General features: G+C 34.5%; 1 protein-coding gene across 1 annotated transcript; it reads right to left on the reverse strand.

Annotated features, from left to right (window-relative positions):
* Positions 1-1808: 1808 nt before the first annotated feature.
* Positions 1809-15706, reverse strand: LOC128231606 (branched-chain-amino-acid aminotransferase, cytosolic-like). Its single transcript, XM_052944634.1, has 11 exons — positions 15653-15706; positions 13153-13233; positions 12551-12751; positions 11725-11835; positions 11064-11192; positions 10318-10478; positions 9914-10056; positions 9439-9524; positions 9016-9084; positions 8000-8143; positions 1809-6606 (listed from the first exon to the last, which is right to left on the reverse strand). Exons 1-11 carry the CDS (start codon positions 15671-15673, stop codon positions 6565-6567), a joined length of 1188 nt encoding a protein of 395 aa, XP_052800594.1. The 5' UTR covers positions 15674-15706; the 3' UTR covers positions 1809-6564.
* Positions 15707-16864: the final 1158 nt, after the last annotated feature.

Raw genomic sequence — 16864 nt, forward strand, 5'->3', positions numbered from 1 at the left:
ACGCTGTGATGAATTGTGAGTAACGGAATGGTTCAGCTGTGGGTATCCGATGGTGTGATGAATTGTGAGGAACGGAATGGTTCAGCCTTGTGTTTCAGATGACGTTATAAATTGTGAGTAACGGAATCATTCAGCCGTAGGTATCCGACGATGTGATAAATTGTGAGTAACGGAATGGTTAAGCCGTGTGTTTCAGAAGACGTAATAAATTGTGAGCAACGGAATCGTTCAGCCGTAGGTATCCGACGATGTGATGAATTGTGAGTAACGGAATGGTTCAGCCGTGTGTTTCAGATGACGTTATAAATTGTGAGTAACGGAATCGTTCCGCCGTAGGTATCCGACGATGTGATGAATTGTGAGTAACGGAATGGTTAAGCCGTGTGTTTCAGAAGACGTAATAAATTGTGAGTAACGGAATCGTTTAGCCGTAGGTATCCGACGATGTGATGAATTGTGAGTAACGGAATGGTTCAGCCGTGTGTTTCAGATGACGTAATAAATTGTGAGTAACGGAATGGTTCAGCCGTAGGTATCCGACGATGTGATGAATTGTGGGTTATGGAATGGTTCAGCTGTGGGTATCCGATGGTGTGATGAATTGTGTGTAACGGAATGGTTCAGCTGTGGGTACCGATGGTGTGATGAATTGTGAGTAACGGAACGGTTCAGCCATGGGTATCAGATGATGTGATGAATTGTGAGTAACGGAATGGTTCAGTCGTGGGTATCAGATGATGTGATGAATTGTGAGTAACGGAATCGTTCAGTCGTAGGTATCCGACAATTTGACGAATTGTGAGTAACGGAATCGTTCAGCCGTAGGTATCAGATGATGTGATGAATTGTGAGTAACGGAATGGTTCAGTTGTGGGTATCAGATTATGTGATGAATTGTGAGTAACGGAATGGTTCAGGTGTGGGTATCCGATGGTGTGATGAATTGTGAGTAACGGAATGGTTCAGCCGTGTGTTTCAGATGATGTGACGAATGAAGAGCACGTTTTACGCATAACATGACGTCTGAAACTCTTACATTCAGGTTTACATTTGTAACGTTAAGAAGTATATGGTACGTTTATCAATATTATGTGTGTGTTATTGCATTTATATGCAGGAAAATGCATGAATTCCGGAGCGTCGTTACAGAAAACTATCCAAAAAGGTTGTTGGCAGGCGCATGGGTATCTTCCATTTGGTTAGGCTTCATTACGAAATGAGATAAGTTAAGAGACTCGTTCACATGTTGGCACCCAAACGACGTTTTCATATAATACGCGAATAAATTCATAGTTTGTATATAATGTATTGTTTCTTCTTTAAATAATGTTGAATTTAGACAAAAAGCCAATCTTCAAGCATACCTATGTATCATAATTAAGATACTTAAAGAATGTGGAGAAATGCAAATGTTTGAAAAAATCATTTCCAAATTATGATTTTAATTATAGGAATATATGGAATATCCATAGGGAGATGCATTATTTCACCAAATAAAATATATTCAAGTTCATATCAAATCAATTTCCCACATTTCCCTAAAGCTTATAATCCTGGACTGGAATGCATCCAAATCACGTTACATGTACTAACGTTTTTCTAAACAGCCGACCTCTTAGTCAAGAATTTAACATATATCAACTTTTCTTGTGATAATTTGCTATTTACTTTTCAAACAAGTTGCCATACTTGATTTTGGAAAGGAAAATATTTTTCTAAAAAGCTACAATTTTCTACGTTAAATGTGGACGAGTCCCTTTAACGAATATTTTTTTATGGCAAAATATCAAGGATTATTTTCAATTGCTGTAACACAAAAACACTTAATTTAAAATATGTATTTATATTTATAAACACACATGTACAAACAAAACAAGACAATGTAATGGTAAAGCAAGCATGACTCCGTGAATTGGTTGTAAAGCAAAATACAAGCAAATTCAATGATAACTGTTAACTGTTTTTACAATATCCTGAATAGTAAAAGGAAATACTTCCCATAATACCATGTATGTCAACATTTTAATAAAGTAATGTCATATCTAGACTATAGTGCAGATTCAAACATGCTTAACAACCTTTTCATTAGCATCTCAAGCTGCTCGCTAAATGGAACATAAAAATGTAGCAAGTAAATGATTAACATACATGTACATGAATCCGTATGATGAGTCACATCTAGCAATGCCAGGCGTTGGGGACAAAATTTGACTTTCAGGTATTTTACACAAAAACAATTTGATGTAGCGTTTGAGAAATTATCATTGTCTGTAAGATAAAACAACTAAAACAATTTAATGCAACAAGAAATAAGCAACTTAATACTTCAAACTTTTTCACACACCTTCCTGACTGCCTAGATTCGTAACATTTTATACAGGTACATTGATTACAATGACTTCTTCAAGTTATGTAGGATCTAATGTCAAGAAAAACTTGGGTAAAATGTTAACAAAATGTGTGTTGTTTTTTCCCCCGTTTATTTTCATTATACTTACAGTTCAAATTGGAGCTCTTTTGTTAATATAGTTTTGAAAATGTGAAGGAAATTCAATATTTAGCCAATTAGCATTAGCACAGAACTATAAACCTATAGTTTATAGATCTGTGGCATTAGTAAAGCTATTGGAAATCGAATTGTTTTCTGCTTAGACTAACAACTCTGTTCAAATGAGGATACACCAGCTACTGTTAGGCCGGTGTTAGGCAGTGTTAGGTGTTTGTTGATAAAAGTAAGTGAAATAACTCTGACAGTAATGGTGTAGTGTTGCCAAAATAAAATCTGTGAGTAAGCCCGTTCAAGATCGCTGTATGGCATCAAAACCACTCTATTAAATACTGTTATATTTTTAGCATGGGAGTATGCAGATGACACTATTTTGTCATCATTTCTGTGACATAATTACATCAGCCAGCAAGATTTCGAAATGCTAGATGCAGCTTTAATTTACATGCATCAGAAAACAAGTTTAAAGTTGAACACTACAAAAAGTTCTACTTTGATAAGGACAGTACAAACATTGCCTTTAAAATTAAAATACATGTAAGTTTATTGGTAAATATTCACATTTAATAACATCTTATAAGATTCAGTAAGTTTGAATAAATTCAGTGCATAGAGAAGTTTAAAATTCATATACACTGTAGTTCATTTACTTTTATTTTTATTGAATACTAACAAGCTCAAATATAAATCTATTTCATCTAAACTAACAATTTTCAATACTTATGCACTATGTAAACTGTATATGATCCATAAAACATGGCAGTTGAAATAACATTCTCACACTAATAAATAGGAGACCTTCACATTCTTGTAGTAATTTATACTGAGATTCAAATGTAGCATTAACTATAATAAATTATTATTTCTTATATAGAGAGAGAATGAATAAAAAAATGCATGTGTAAAACAAATTGAGCATTATTTAATATCTTCATCTATGGAATACAATACATTGTAAATTGAAAATTTAAAAGTTTGTTTAAAATAATTTCATCAGATCTAAAATACATGTATACTAAGCATATGAAAGAAACTCATTCTCAACATGATATGTGAATAACACCATGACCCTTAAAGGGACTGTACACAACAAGATTGGCACCAAAAAAAGTTTTTTTCTGTAAAAAATCTCAGCCAATTATTTATTAAAATGTTTTACTCTAGTTTGACATCTTAATTGTAAAAAAAATCCCAAATTGTAAAAAAAAATGGAGACGGAGACAGGGTTTGAACCTAACTTTTTAATATCACGTGATAACATTGACCAGCCAATCACGCATGAGGAATGAATTCTACTAGGTAGACACACCTAGTAATCTTTTTTTAATGGAAAAATACGAAAAAAATGCCAAAAATAAATTAATTGTAAAATTAATGTGGTACTTCAGTTAGTAAGTATCAATGCATTGTACACATGGATACCAAGTTTATGTCAGTTTTCGACAATTTTCTTCTTTCTTTTTTTTCGCTATTTCATCATACGGAGTACAGCCCCTTTAAAACTTATTCAAGCACAGCATGTTGTTAACAATACTGTCATTTACTTTAAAATCTTAATTCCTCTGCAAGTTTCACCGACATACTTTTGATATGCAGTACTTCTTGCAAGTTTAAAGAAAACTGTTTCAGCTGTGCTTGTTTAAGAAAATATATGAGCACATTATTAAGTATTTAACCTTTAAGATGATCAAGTTAACAATGTTGTTAATTTTAAATACTGAATTTTTGGAAGTTCAAGTTCATGTTATTGAGATTACCGTATGCATGTTTTCATATGGCCTAAAAGGACATAGTGTGTAACAAAATGGTTAAAACACTTTAAAAACTAGAAACAAAACCATTAACTACTTAATATTATATTGATGATAAAACAAACTAAGATATCATGCCATTTGTTAAGGAGGTAAGTCTTAAAATAATGTTTGATGGACTATAAACCCGCACAGACACAGAAAATTGACATAAAATACTATTTAAAACAGATAACTATTCTTGAAATCATAGCAGTGGTCAGAATAACCACAACCCCGCAAGCCCTGCACTGGTCAACGCTTTCTCGATTCTGGACTTTATGTGGCAGGGCTTGTTGATTTGTTGTGTTGCAAGCACTAATATAAGGATTCGGGTACTTACATCTTTCAACCTTTAGTTGTTTTTTTCTAATGTTTCCATAACATTTAAACAAAACATCGGACCCTCAAAGTTAACAAACTAAGAAATAAAACATAACTAAAGTAATACCACTGTTAAAACAATGCCATGTAATATTTCAAGAACAAAACATTTATGAGATTCATTTCAGCTGAATTAAAATTGTGAAGCAAATCAATCTGAGCATATTAATTTGAAGAAAATAAGGCTTCAAAAGATATTTTGTTCCATTAAAAATTGTAACAACAATCTTCACAAATATTAACTATGTGTGTAATCATATGATAACATTTGAATAAATACTTGACTTAATGGCACCAGCCATATTATTTGGCCTTCTAAAACTAGAGCTGTCATAGGAGTGACGAATACCCCCAAATGCCGCCTGGACACAGGAATGGCAAACCATTCCTTTGAAAAGAGGCCATAACTCCAAGGTTACTGCACACTGCATCTTCTTTTATCATGCATGTATTGTTTTATTTAAATCTGTTGAGTAATTTAGAAGTTACACTGCTGACAAGAAAAACTAGCCTTTCATGAGTTATCGTCCGGAAACCGTTTTTCTACTTTTAGTAACAGAGACCTTGACCTTGGCCCCACCAGCCCCAATATCGAACTTGACCTGTATCTTCTGATGTTACACCTGTGTACCAAAAATTGTTCAAATCTGTCAAGCCTTTCATGAGTTATCGTCCGGAAACCGTTTTTCTATTTTTTGTAACAATGACCTTGACCTTGGCCCCACCAGCCCCAATATCGAACTTGACCTGTATCTTCTGATGTTACACCTGTGTACCAAAAATTGTTCAAATCTGTCTAGCCTTTCATGAGTTATCGTCCGGAAACCGTTTTTCTACTTTTAGTAACAGTGACCTTGACCTTGGCCCCACCAGCCCCAATATCGAACTTGACCTGTATCTTCTGATGTTACACCTGTGTACCAAAAATTGTTCAAATCTGTCAAGCCTTTCATGAGTTATCGTCTGGATACCGTTTTTCTATTTTTAGGGACAGTGACCTTGACCTTGGCCCCACCAGCCCCAATATCGAACTTGACCTGTATCTTCTGATGTTACACCTGTGTACCAAAAATTGTTCAAATCTGTCTAGCCTTTCATGAGTTATCGTCCGGAAACCGTTTTTCTATTTTTAGTAACAGTGACCTTGACCCCACCAGCCCCAATATCGAACTTGACCTGTATCTTCTGATGTTACACCTGTGTACCAAAAATTGTTCAAATCTGTCAAGCCTTTCATGAGTTATCGTCTGGATACCGTTTTTCTATTTTTAGGGACAGTGACCTTGACCTTGGCCCCACCAGCCCCAATATCGAACTTGACCTGTATCTTCTGATGTTACACCTGTGTACCAAAAATTGTTCAAATCTGTCTAGCCTTTCATGAGTTATCGTCCGGAAACCATGAAAACCGACAGACCGACCGACAGACAGACCGACTGACCGACCGACCGACAAGCTCACTCCTATATACCCCCTCAAACTTTGTTTGTGGGGGTATAATGACAAAACATCCAACTATCGTTTTCAAAAAAATACTACACTAGCTGATGACGTTGAGAAGCAAGATTAAAATGATATGGCTAATTTAAAATCTAAAATACCATGCAAATACTGGTTCAAAGTTATGAAAAATTCATTCAATGCATGCGCAGCTTTTGTCATTGATTAGGGCCACATTTATTAACACAGACAAGCTGATTGGTCGACACATGATGGTCAAATTGTTGTCACATGATGATCACATGGTCGTCACATGGTTGTCACATGATGGTCACATAGTCGTCAAATGATGGTCACATGGTTGTCACCTGATGATCACATGGTCATCACAAAATGGTCACATGGTACAACCTTCGAAACTCTTCACAAAATCACAGGATTGCATCACTCCAAATATTCTACCCAGTCACTTGAAGTACGCCCATACTGGAATTAAAACAAGATACTCACTGTGGATACTGTGGATAGGTGTCATTGAAAGAGAATTGCGACATATCACGATATTTCATCAGCTTATTGTGTTACGCATCTTGATATAACAGCTTAGAAATGAAAATAGATAATGTATGGTAATTAGTTCGTTTTCATGGTCATATCAACAATTCACTTTCTGTTGTGATGGCATGTAGCATGTTTGTCTACAATAATGCTTTAGTAGAGCATAATTATTGAAAGGTTTTACTACAATCATTTACTTTATACAAAATAATTAGCAAAACATAAAATATCGATATGATTGCCTCTAAGTGTCAATACATATCACTTCTGTTCAGTATCACAACATATCAGTTTATCAATAATATCGCACATCCTTAATAAAAATACATGATACATGTTCAAGAGTATGGTCACTTAACTTGTAAAACTTAAACATAACATTTGAATGTTGAAAACTTTTGCTGCAATGTTGGCAAATCGGCCTTTTATTGTCCATATGTATTCAAGAAATGTTTTATCTGATTGTGAAATAATATAACATGGGAATAATAAACTTGTGGATATAAAGTCTTCAACATAATATAATTACAAACAATTTAAATTAAAGACACAATGTGCCGAACTTTGTTAACAAGTTATCATTGCTACATTTAATATCTTTACTGCTCTGGAAGTTTTATTTATACACTTCTGCTGTATTTCTATCAAGATTTGAGACAACTATTTCAGCTATACCTGTTTTATTTAAAGTGACACTCTTATTCAAAATCAATGCAAACACATGTATAACAAACATCAATTTTGACTGATTAACCTTTAACTACTTACTCAATAATGCATTTATGGAAAATATTAATTACTGATACCAAGATTGTAGCCATGTATTTAATAGCAGAAAGTGCAAAAATATTAAATGATTGGTGAAAGCTTAAAGATCTACTGTGGTCTACTATAGTCTCATAAGGTAGAAATACCGTGTTTTATGCTCATTTCTTCCAAATTAAACTCGGTATCCTTCATAAGAACCATTGTTTTCGACATGTATTCATCTTTTTTGAAATATTAAAACAATATTATTAATTGTGGTAAATCTTATCTGGGAGTAAGAGCGCATCTTTAAATATAAAAGCAAATCATCAAATAATTCATGTTGTAACGATCTCGTTAATCACGTTGTTAAAACTTAGACAAAGTTCTAAACAACTGGCCCATTATAAAGAAACATTAAGTGCTCTAAATATCAGCATTTACTAACAATAGGATAGCTTTAATGTTAATTGTCATAAACTGTTTCTTCTTTACCAGATTTTGGAACTGTATTGAGACCATGAATGGACATTTTCTATACAGCCTGTTAAACATTTCCAGCCCCTTGACCTACCTGTATATCAAGGAGTTCCTTCATGCATCTGTTTGTGACATAGGGATTGGTCATAGTGGGTATCTTCAGCATCTCTCCATTGTATAGCACACCTTCTACCGGGCTCACCACACAAGCTGTACCCGCACCAAACATCTCCAATAGCTGAAAGGTACAAGCCAAGTATACAATACTAGTAGTATACAATATGGATTTTAGCCTCTTCCACACTATACCGCAGCAGGAACTCAGGGCATCTCTCCATTGTACCACAGACTTACAAACTACGGTTAATAATCCATGATTGTACAGAACACCATCTTTCAGAACCTATCACACAGTACTCCTTATGGTTATTTTGAAATATCAACCCTACGGAAGTGGAAATTTTGACATCAGCTAGGAATTACTTTATGGTGGATTTGAAAACTTATATTAATGTAATCAGGTAATGTGTTCTTTTCTATATTGACAGGTTATATGGGTGTTCATTCTTTTTACCAGAAATTTCATTAGTATCATAATAATACAATAATATACTGTTGACCATGGCATGTGGTTCGTAATTGCTCTGGTGGGAAGAATACTTTTTTTTCACCGGGGCCTTCCATTTGTATCTAAAAACGCCCTTATGTTTGTCTGTAAATAAACCCAACAAAATGTGGCCCCAAAACAAATTTTAACATGTTGTTAAAACTGCAAGACATTAAAAGCATTTTATTCCTTAAAACACAATCATGTACCATACATTTCTCAATATGCCAAGATGCTTAGTTTTTTATTTTCTATTTTATAACGATTGTGAAACAAGTATTACAACATTACATTAATCCTCTTATTTGCACTTGGGGCAAACCTCAAGGGAACCCACTTCTCCAGCTTGGTGACAACAAACCAAACTCACTTGCACCCAGGCCTGGAACTGAAAGCCAGGATGCCTTGGTGAGAAGCGAGTGTGCTAAACACTGCACTTACCAGACAAAGCCAACATGTAGTTAGCATTCTTAATCAATACATTTTATAACCTGATTACTCACCCTGTTTTCGTTTAAAGCCTTGGTAATTTCCTTCATGGTATAGTCTCGCTCTGTCACTTTAAATTCACCCTGGAATAAAAAAAAACAATATACAAGCATTTTATAATACTGCTTTTGCTTTGGAATTAATAGTGTTGATTAACTTGGAATGTTTAAACAGCACCACATTGATAACAGTAATTAACTGTGCCTATGAAGAGATACCAAGAACTAAATTCAAAAGTTGAGAGTGGACCTAGATTAGTTTTTTTCTGCCGTTCTACTTCTGGATATTGAATATGTAATTATACATTACATGTGACATATTGTGTACTTTACCTCAATAAACTATATGTAAAGCAAAGGAGGAACTCTGGCATTTCAAATAAAAAAAGTAAATATCAAATTATAATACTAGTATGTTAAAGTATTCAACCGGTTTACCCATTTCTTGCTAAGCTCCAGCAAACTTTTTCTTGTGATTCCCGGCAAAACCAGACCATTCAATGGAGCAGTAACCAGTTCTTTCTCTGCAAGAAATTACTCAACTACTAAGAATAATGTAAAGAATACCACATGTTGATTATAACCTTAACATTTGTTCTTTACAATACCGATATATGTGTAACCTATCTCAGTCCAGAGTGCTAACGGGTTATTTTTGTTACATTCTCAGGAGTGCAATAAACACAACCGCAACCAAAATTATGTTTACAGAGCGCACAAAAATTGGCCTCATTATTCCAAATTTACAGTAAAATAAGAATTGTTCATATCACAGAGTAAGTGACAAACATCGACAATACATTCAATAACTTATATTAGAGCATACAAATCTATTAAGATATATATATATATATATATAGAACTTGCAAAGTAATTATACAATAAGTGTTAAATCTTATAAATCCCTACTGACCTCCTTGTTCGTTCACCCAGAACGTGAAGAGATTCATGGCCCCGACCTCTGTAAGCTGGTGGTCGTCACCAAAGAGCCAGAGTACCTGTTGACAACCTTTCTCTGCCGCGACGTTTTGGACTGCCATTGTTGGGGCATAGTTGCTAGAAAATGAAATCTTAAAGTTAATGCTTGTTTGGAATATATTTCACAAGCATACATGTACGGTACATATCATTTCACACAGAGTCAAAATAGTCTTTCAAAAACAAGAGCTCTGAAAAGGAGTTGATTGTTAAACTAAACAGATTTGTGAGTCAGTTTTACTTGTCATTCTTAATACTTTTGAGTCCTTTTTTCATCATTTATACTTGAAAGTCTGTTCTTCGTAGTGTGCAAGATTACAGAAAACTATCATAACTCACCTGCCCATTTTGAATCCACCAGATCCCCCCGGCCAGGCCCTCACAAATTTGGGGTCAGCGAGCAGTTTAACAGGGGCCATGCCAGTGGGGTAGTAGGGACCTACGGGGCCTATCAGCACAAACAGGGTCGCACTGGAGGAACGAGATACTCCAAGTTGGGGCTGCAGTGAAATCATCGTAAGGTCGTAAAATTTTTCCTCTACTTTCACTTTAAGTACTTAAACAAACTAACTGTATTACAATTTACAAATTACAATTAGACTTTCTTCAGAATTAGAAATGATAACATAGAACAAACAGGTAGTTTAATTGCAAGACATTTTAAATAAATCCAACATAACATGTCTATGTTAGTAAAATGTACTTAAGCATAACTCAACGTTATTAGTCTTAGTTCCAGAATTGTTTGTCATCAATCATGGTTAGATTATTATATTATGTCCACAGGTATGTTGTAAACCAAATAAAACAAGAGTGCTGCAATCTGTGAACACCAACGTTGGTCTGGGTTTTTTTAGTCTAACAAGGGGAATAACTGAACAATAATCAAGGGCAGGGCTATGAGCCTTGCTATACATGTAGGTATTTTCTCTTGCAACATTTGTACCAAGGTTCATGTGAATATCTTTTTATAGAAAGCTTCTTTTTTTTTAAAAGGCTGCTGGTAACACAAAGGCTATGACAGTACCTTGACTATATATTTTTTTTAAAAACAGACAAGCTAAAAATCATTTATAAAAGCCCACCTCTGTCCCTATGGATGTGGGCCTGATATACATGGAGCTAGGGCAGTCTGTCGTAGACTTGGGTACCCAGTCTGCATCAATACTGATCAGCTTCTTGATCAGCTCCACCAACTCCCGGCCATCAAACAACTGTCAAAAACAACAAATCAGAGAAAGTTTGAGAAATTTTGTTCATCACCTAGAGAAGTTTGTGAAACAAACAGTTGAACAAGAATATGTTAATTGGATCAGGACTCATTCCTTTTCAAGTTTATAAGTCTCATGAACATATATATGTGACATCGCTTGCCAAACTTTTACAATGAGAACAAAATGCAAAATGAAGCATTTACAAACTATAGCTTGGACAAGTCAACATTTATATTCTCACAAAAAACCTTTAGCTGCACGAATATCACCCTTATTTCAATATAGTTATAATTATATATTTTTTTAAATGATATAAAAATATTACAATTTCAAATCCAAATTTCATCAATAAATTTAACCACATTTTCTATTCATACAGCAAGATTTGGTATAAGCATTCAAATATTAATCAGATACCGTAGTCATAGCTACTAATCAGATTCTAATCCTACTATCTCTTAAAATAGTAAAATAGTGTCAGTTTTCAAGAGTCTTCAACATCATTAATCAGCAGTTATCAGACATCACTCACCGGCAGGCAAGATCTTTCTGACGTTCTCAGCATTCGCTGCATATTTTCCATCGGTCTAAACAGACGAATCCTATCATCATCCCCACGGAACGCCTTCATGCCTTCAAACAGCTTAAAATGACACAAGGTATGTTTTACTAGTTTGTGTTATGATTATTTTGGTACAATGAACTACACATTGTCTTCATTCAAGTACTTCATTCATCATCATGATGATTGGATATGAAAATAAGATTAAACTGTTCAAAACAAAGACGGGTTTACATGTATGATAAAGAATTTTATACTAATTGAAGAACAGCATCATGTATCGAAATTTATGAAATCAATTTTCCCCTGGATTTCTTTCGAGAAAAGATCTTTAACTATGAAAACAGGTAAAAGAAGTCATGTGGTATACCAGTAGTTGAACATAGCACAAGCCTGCAAGCCCTACACTGGTTAGATGCTTTCCAGGCTTACTCAAAATTTTTCATTTCATAAGACAGGGCTTTTTTTAAATTTTGATGCCAAGCAATAATATAAGAATTAGGGGTTGTTCATACAAAAGTCTAATTTCGATGACTGGTATATGTGTCTGTCTCTTGCCCTAGATGTTATGAGTCTGATCCCCACCAGGGCCTTATCAGTACTGGTTCGTACCCAGGAAACGGATTGAAGCTAATTCTATCAGCTTTAAGTTCTTATATTACATTTAAGCAAAAGAAAAAAAGTCTATACGAAAAAGAAGAAAAATTACAGAAAATTATTCTGTAAATTTCATTGTATATATGTATTCAAACATTTTGGAACACATTGATTCCTTATCTTTTCATTCAATACATACCTCAACAGCATAATGCAAGCACTTGGCTGCTGGGTGTAGGCTGAGATTGTGTACGGGGCATATACGGGGCTTACCCCAACCTGCCGTGCTTGTATAATCAATCTCAAGCATGTGGTCAGAGAAATGGTGGCCAAACTTGAGAGTGGACACCTCAGGCTTTGGAGCTGGGTTAGTTGTTCTTGTGATCTCAACATCACTGGCCTGTAATCAATAACCTGTGTAATTAAAATTCTAGACTAAAGAACTATTTCATTTGTTTCATAAGCCATTATTTATAAGGTATAATTCGCTTGCAGTCTCTTTGGTTTATAGCACATAAGCCTTCAACTACACTTCAAACATCATTCAAAATAAGGGAGACATTCATGAGTAATGATAAAAGGCTCAAAAATGAAACGCTAAATTATACTAAATAAGTTTATTTTTAAGTTAGTTGAAAATCATTTTACCTTTTAATACCAGTAAATGGTAACATACTTTTATTTTTTGTTCTTAAATGGTATACTTTATTTATTTGTAAGTTAACTAGTTACTCGCTTTACTTAATGAATATAACAGGTACCGGGTATATGTTTAAGAAATTAACCTGATAAACAATTCACCTTGAAAGATGAGACAGGGGCAGTTGAATATGCCTGAGCTCCAAAACTCTGCAAAGACTTCTTGATAGAGGAGCAAAGTGGCTGAAAAGGTAGCATGAAACTTTATAATTCTTTAAAATATCACATTCATTAATAACTACATGAAATGTGGTCAAAATTAGCCCCAAACTCTTCACTGATTAAATATTTTTCAAACTGGCTCATATCGAAGGGCATGTTAATATTCTGGCTTGTTTTGATGACTGCATGTTAAATCGGATAAGATTTTATTTCAAGAAAGAACAAAATATTGCCACTTTACCCGAGACTTTTGTAAGGTTCAATGGAGTACGAAACATTGTTCTCAGATAAACTCAGCTTAAAAGGATAAAAAAAAAATGTGCAATACAGTCAGAGTCAGACTCATAAAAGTTTCATGTAATGGAATGATTTGTCCTTCTTTCTCCAGATTTCATTAGACACTGTGAATTGGAAAAGTTCCATGTGATCAACGTCATTACTAGCAAACTACCAGAATATACATTTATAAGCCTAGTAGTAGTACAGTAATGCTCTTCAGTGATTTTTCTCATGCAAATTACTGCCTTCTAAACACTGTTTCCTCCTTAAACGAAATTATCCATCGACATTCCCCCCCCCCCCCAAAAAAACCCATAATATTTTCATAATCTGTTAAAAGCAGTTTCCGTGAATGAAATAAAAAAACAATTTTTTACTTGCAAACAAACAAGATCTTAAGAAGACCTGCTCAAATCCAGTATCATCCATGAATTAAAAAGTTTAATCATGTATATTTGCTATACTGGTTGATGGTACATTTCCGAACAGGGCACAAATCCCGAACACCAGATAAAACACACGTTTGTTTACTGTAATTGATTATTTGATGATCTCGATCAATACAGAGGCTTGCCTGGGTCACACTTGCGAAGTTCATCTTGTTTTGTTGAGTATTTTTCTAAAAAGTGCCATTCAATGTTTATATGCTTAAAGATCAAAATGTAGCACACGGGGGGAATGACGCCAGAGGGCGCACGCGCATCTACTGGCTAAGGTCACAAATCCGAACACTTTTTGAGGGTTTTTACAATTATCTTGGAGAGTTTTTGTTGTAGTAAGTTAAAATTTTGTATGAAACATCTTTGGTTCATGCGAAAACAGCTGTAAAAGTACAGATTCATGATCTCATCAATTTCATGTCGAAAATCTTTCATTTTATGGACAGTAAATCACCCTTAAAATTATGCTATGGAGGGCACAAATACCGAACACTTGAAAAGCGAAAATACATGGTCATACAATTTTAATTAAAAAGTATGCTATTTTAATTAAAAAGTATGCTATATTAAATAAACACTTGGCTGCAAAGTGATTTATTGTTTCCGATGTTTTTTCAAAACATTCGCTTCGAATGTAAACCATGATTTCTATTTATAAATATCTTGAATGTAGGTCAATATAACTGCAAAACCTAAAGATGCGCGTGTGCCCCCTGACGTCATTTCCCCATGTGCTACATTTTGATCTTTTAGCGTATAAACATTGAATTGCATTTTTTAGACAAATACTTAACAAAACAAGATGAAACTTTGCAAGTGTGACCAAGGCAAGCCCCTGTATTGATCTAGATCATCGAATAATTGATCACTGTAAACAAACGTGTGTTTTAGCTGGTGTTCGGGATTTGTGCCCTGTTCGGAAATGTACCATCAACCAGTAAAGGTTTTGCTGTTATGTTGACCTAAATTAAAGTTATTTATAAATAGAAATCACGCTTTACATTTGAATTGCATGTTTTGAAAAACATTGGAAACAATAAATAACTTGTGTAAGTGTTTATTTGATATAGCATACTTATCAATTATAATTGTATGACCATGTATTTTCGCTTTCCAAGAGTTCAGTATTTTTGCCCTCCATAGCATACATTTAAGGGTGATTTACTGTCTATAAAATGAACGACATAAAATTGATGAGATCGTGAATCTGTACTTTGACAAATGTTGTCACATTAAACAAAGATGTTTCATACGCAATTTTACCTTACTACAACAAAAACTCTCGAAGTTAACAGTGAAGAACCTCAAAAAGTCTTCGGATTTGTGACCTTAGCCAGTAATATCAGCTGTTTTGGAATTATTTTATTTTTTCCAAACAAACGTTACAAAAAATTGGCAAGTGCTTAATTTTCAGCAGTGAGATAAAAATTGAAACAAAACGGAATTAAAACATTTGAAAACTAACTAATTTCTGCAAATGTTTTATAAGCCATTACAAATATATCAATTTAAGTTTGTTATATATATTTGAAGGGCATTTGACCATTGTTTGGCATTGTTCCCAACACAGTTTGCAGTGCATTTGTTTATGTATTCAACAGCATGTCATCATGAGGTTTCCATACAGCTAAACGTATTTATTCCCCCTCTAGCATAATATATTAAGACAAAGAGTGAAACGTCCTTCACACAGCTAAATGCTGCGTAGAAAATCCACTTACAGAAAGTATTCTAGTCGCCATTTTCAGGGTAAACAACTCTTACATCAATATCTAACTTGATTCTCTCCGCATATAGCTAAACCGGGTTTAAAGGCATATAGGTATATACATATAATTATAATGGAACATATGACTCGTGTGGCCAATTAAGATTTAAAAATGCGTGAACAATATTTGTCTCAGTTTGAGCATCCATGTAAGCCAAGTTATTAAATGTACAAAGGCATTTTCGAAGGCATTTTGAGAATGTCATTTTGCCACGGAGGGTTATTGGTTGTATTGTCATTAAGGTTATGGGGAGTTGTCTCCTGTTTTCCACATGAAACGCTCATACAAACACCTAGTGCTATCATTTTAAGAGGGAAATAGCTTGCGGAGCATGTGATCTTGTGTCTCCAAAAAGATTTCAGCATACATAATAAAATTTTACAAGAATGTTAACCAGCATGTGAAGCTGTGCGTATAAAGTGTTTTCATGGGGGGTCTGGGGGTACTCCCCAAACAAAACTTTAACAATTTTTAGTCCGAAAGGTGCATTTTGGGCTTATAACTATATATGTTTCTCCTGTATTGAAATAAAAATAAACTTGGGTGATTGGGGGGCGGGGGCGTCGGGTGCGCCCCATTGAGCCGCTAGTGATTTTTACCAGACCGCGAAGTTGTAAATTTTCGTTAAAAGGTATGTCAAGCATGGAAATGTCCGTCTGTGTGTATAGTTGAACAATTGAGAAAAGTGTACCTGTAACCTAGTGTAAAGTGCGATGTGAAACAAACATCAACAGATCCCTACAGAGAAAAGCATGCTCGACCCTGAAGGGGTACGCTGGTCTTTATATACAGTAAATTCCCAATCTTCACAGAGCCCAGGCTTTGCTAATTTGCATATTACCAACCAAGTTAGCATACGTACTATGAACGTACTTCCTTCTATAACGGAATGTTATGAACGCACATCCGCGGACTACAGCGAAAAAATGGCACTTGCTTTTTTAATATAGTTTGACATGTAATTATCCCTGAAACAAAATTCGAAAAACACGAGTTACATGTCACAATTTAAAATGCTGCAAAATTTTAAAGAGTTTATGAAATGTGTCAGAATAACGTTACTGTATAATGCTCGGAAATGGCCATTTATACTTATATTGATATATTAAATCATCCACAGAACCCTTTAAAGACAGGGTAGCACGCTCGATCCCCCATATACAC

The sequence above is a fragment of the Mya arenaria genome, chromosome 4 (genome assembly GCF_026914265.1).
Source record: "Mya arenaria isolate MELC-2E11 chromosome 4, ASM2691426v1".
NCBI classification, from domain to species: domain Eukaryota; kingdom Metazoa; phylum Mollusca; class Bivalvia; order Myida; family Myidae; genus Mya; species Mya arenaria.

What these genes read in the sequence shown, in the direction of transcription:
- LOC128231606 (XM_052944634.1), bottom strand. Translation starts at nt 15,673, where the DNA reads ATGGCGACTAGAATACTTTCT. An exon ending in CCCCTGTCTCATCTTTCAAG is followed by an intron (nt 12,752 to 13,152) that starts GTGAATTGTTTA and finishes TATTGATTACAG; the next exon opens with GCCAGTGATGTTGAGATCAC. An exon ending in CAGAAAGATCTTGCCTGCCG is followed by an intron (nt 11,193 to 11,724) that starts GTGAGTGATGTC and finishes TGTTTTTGACAG; the next exon opens with TTGTTTGATGGCCGGGAGTT.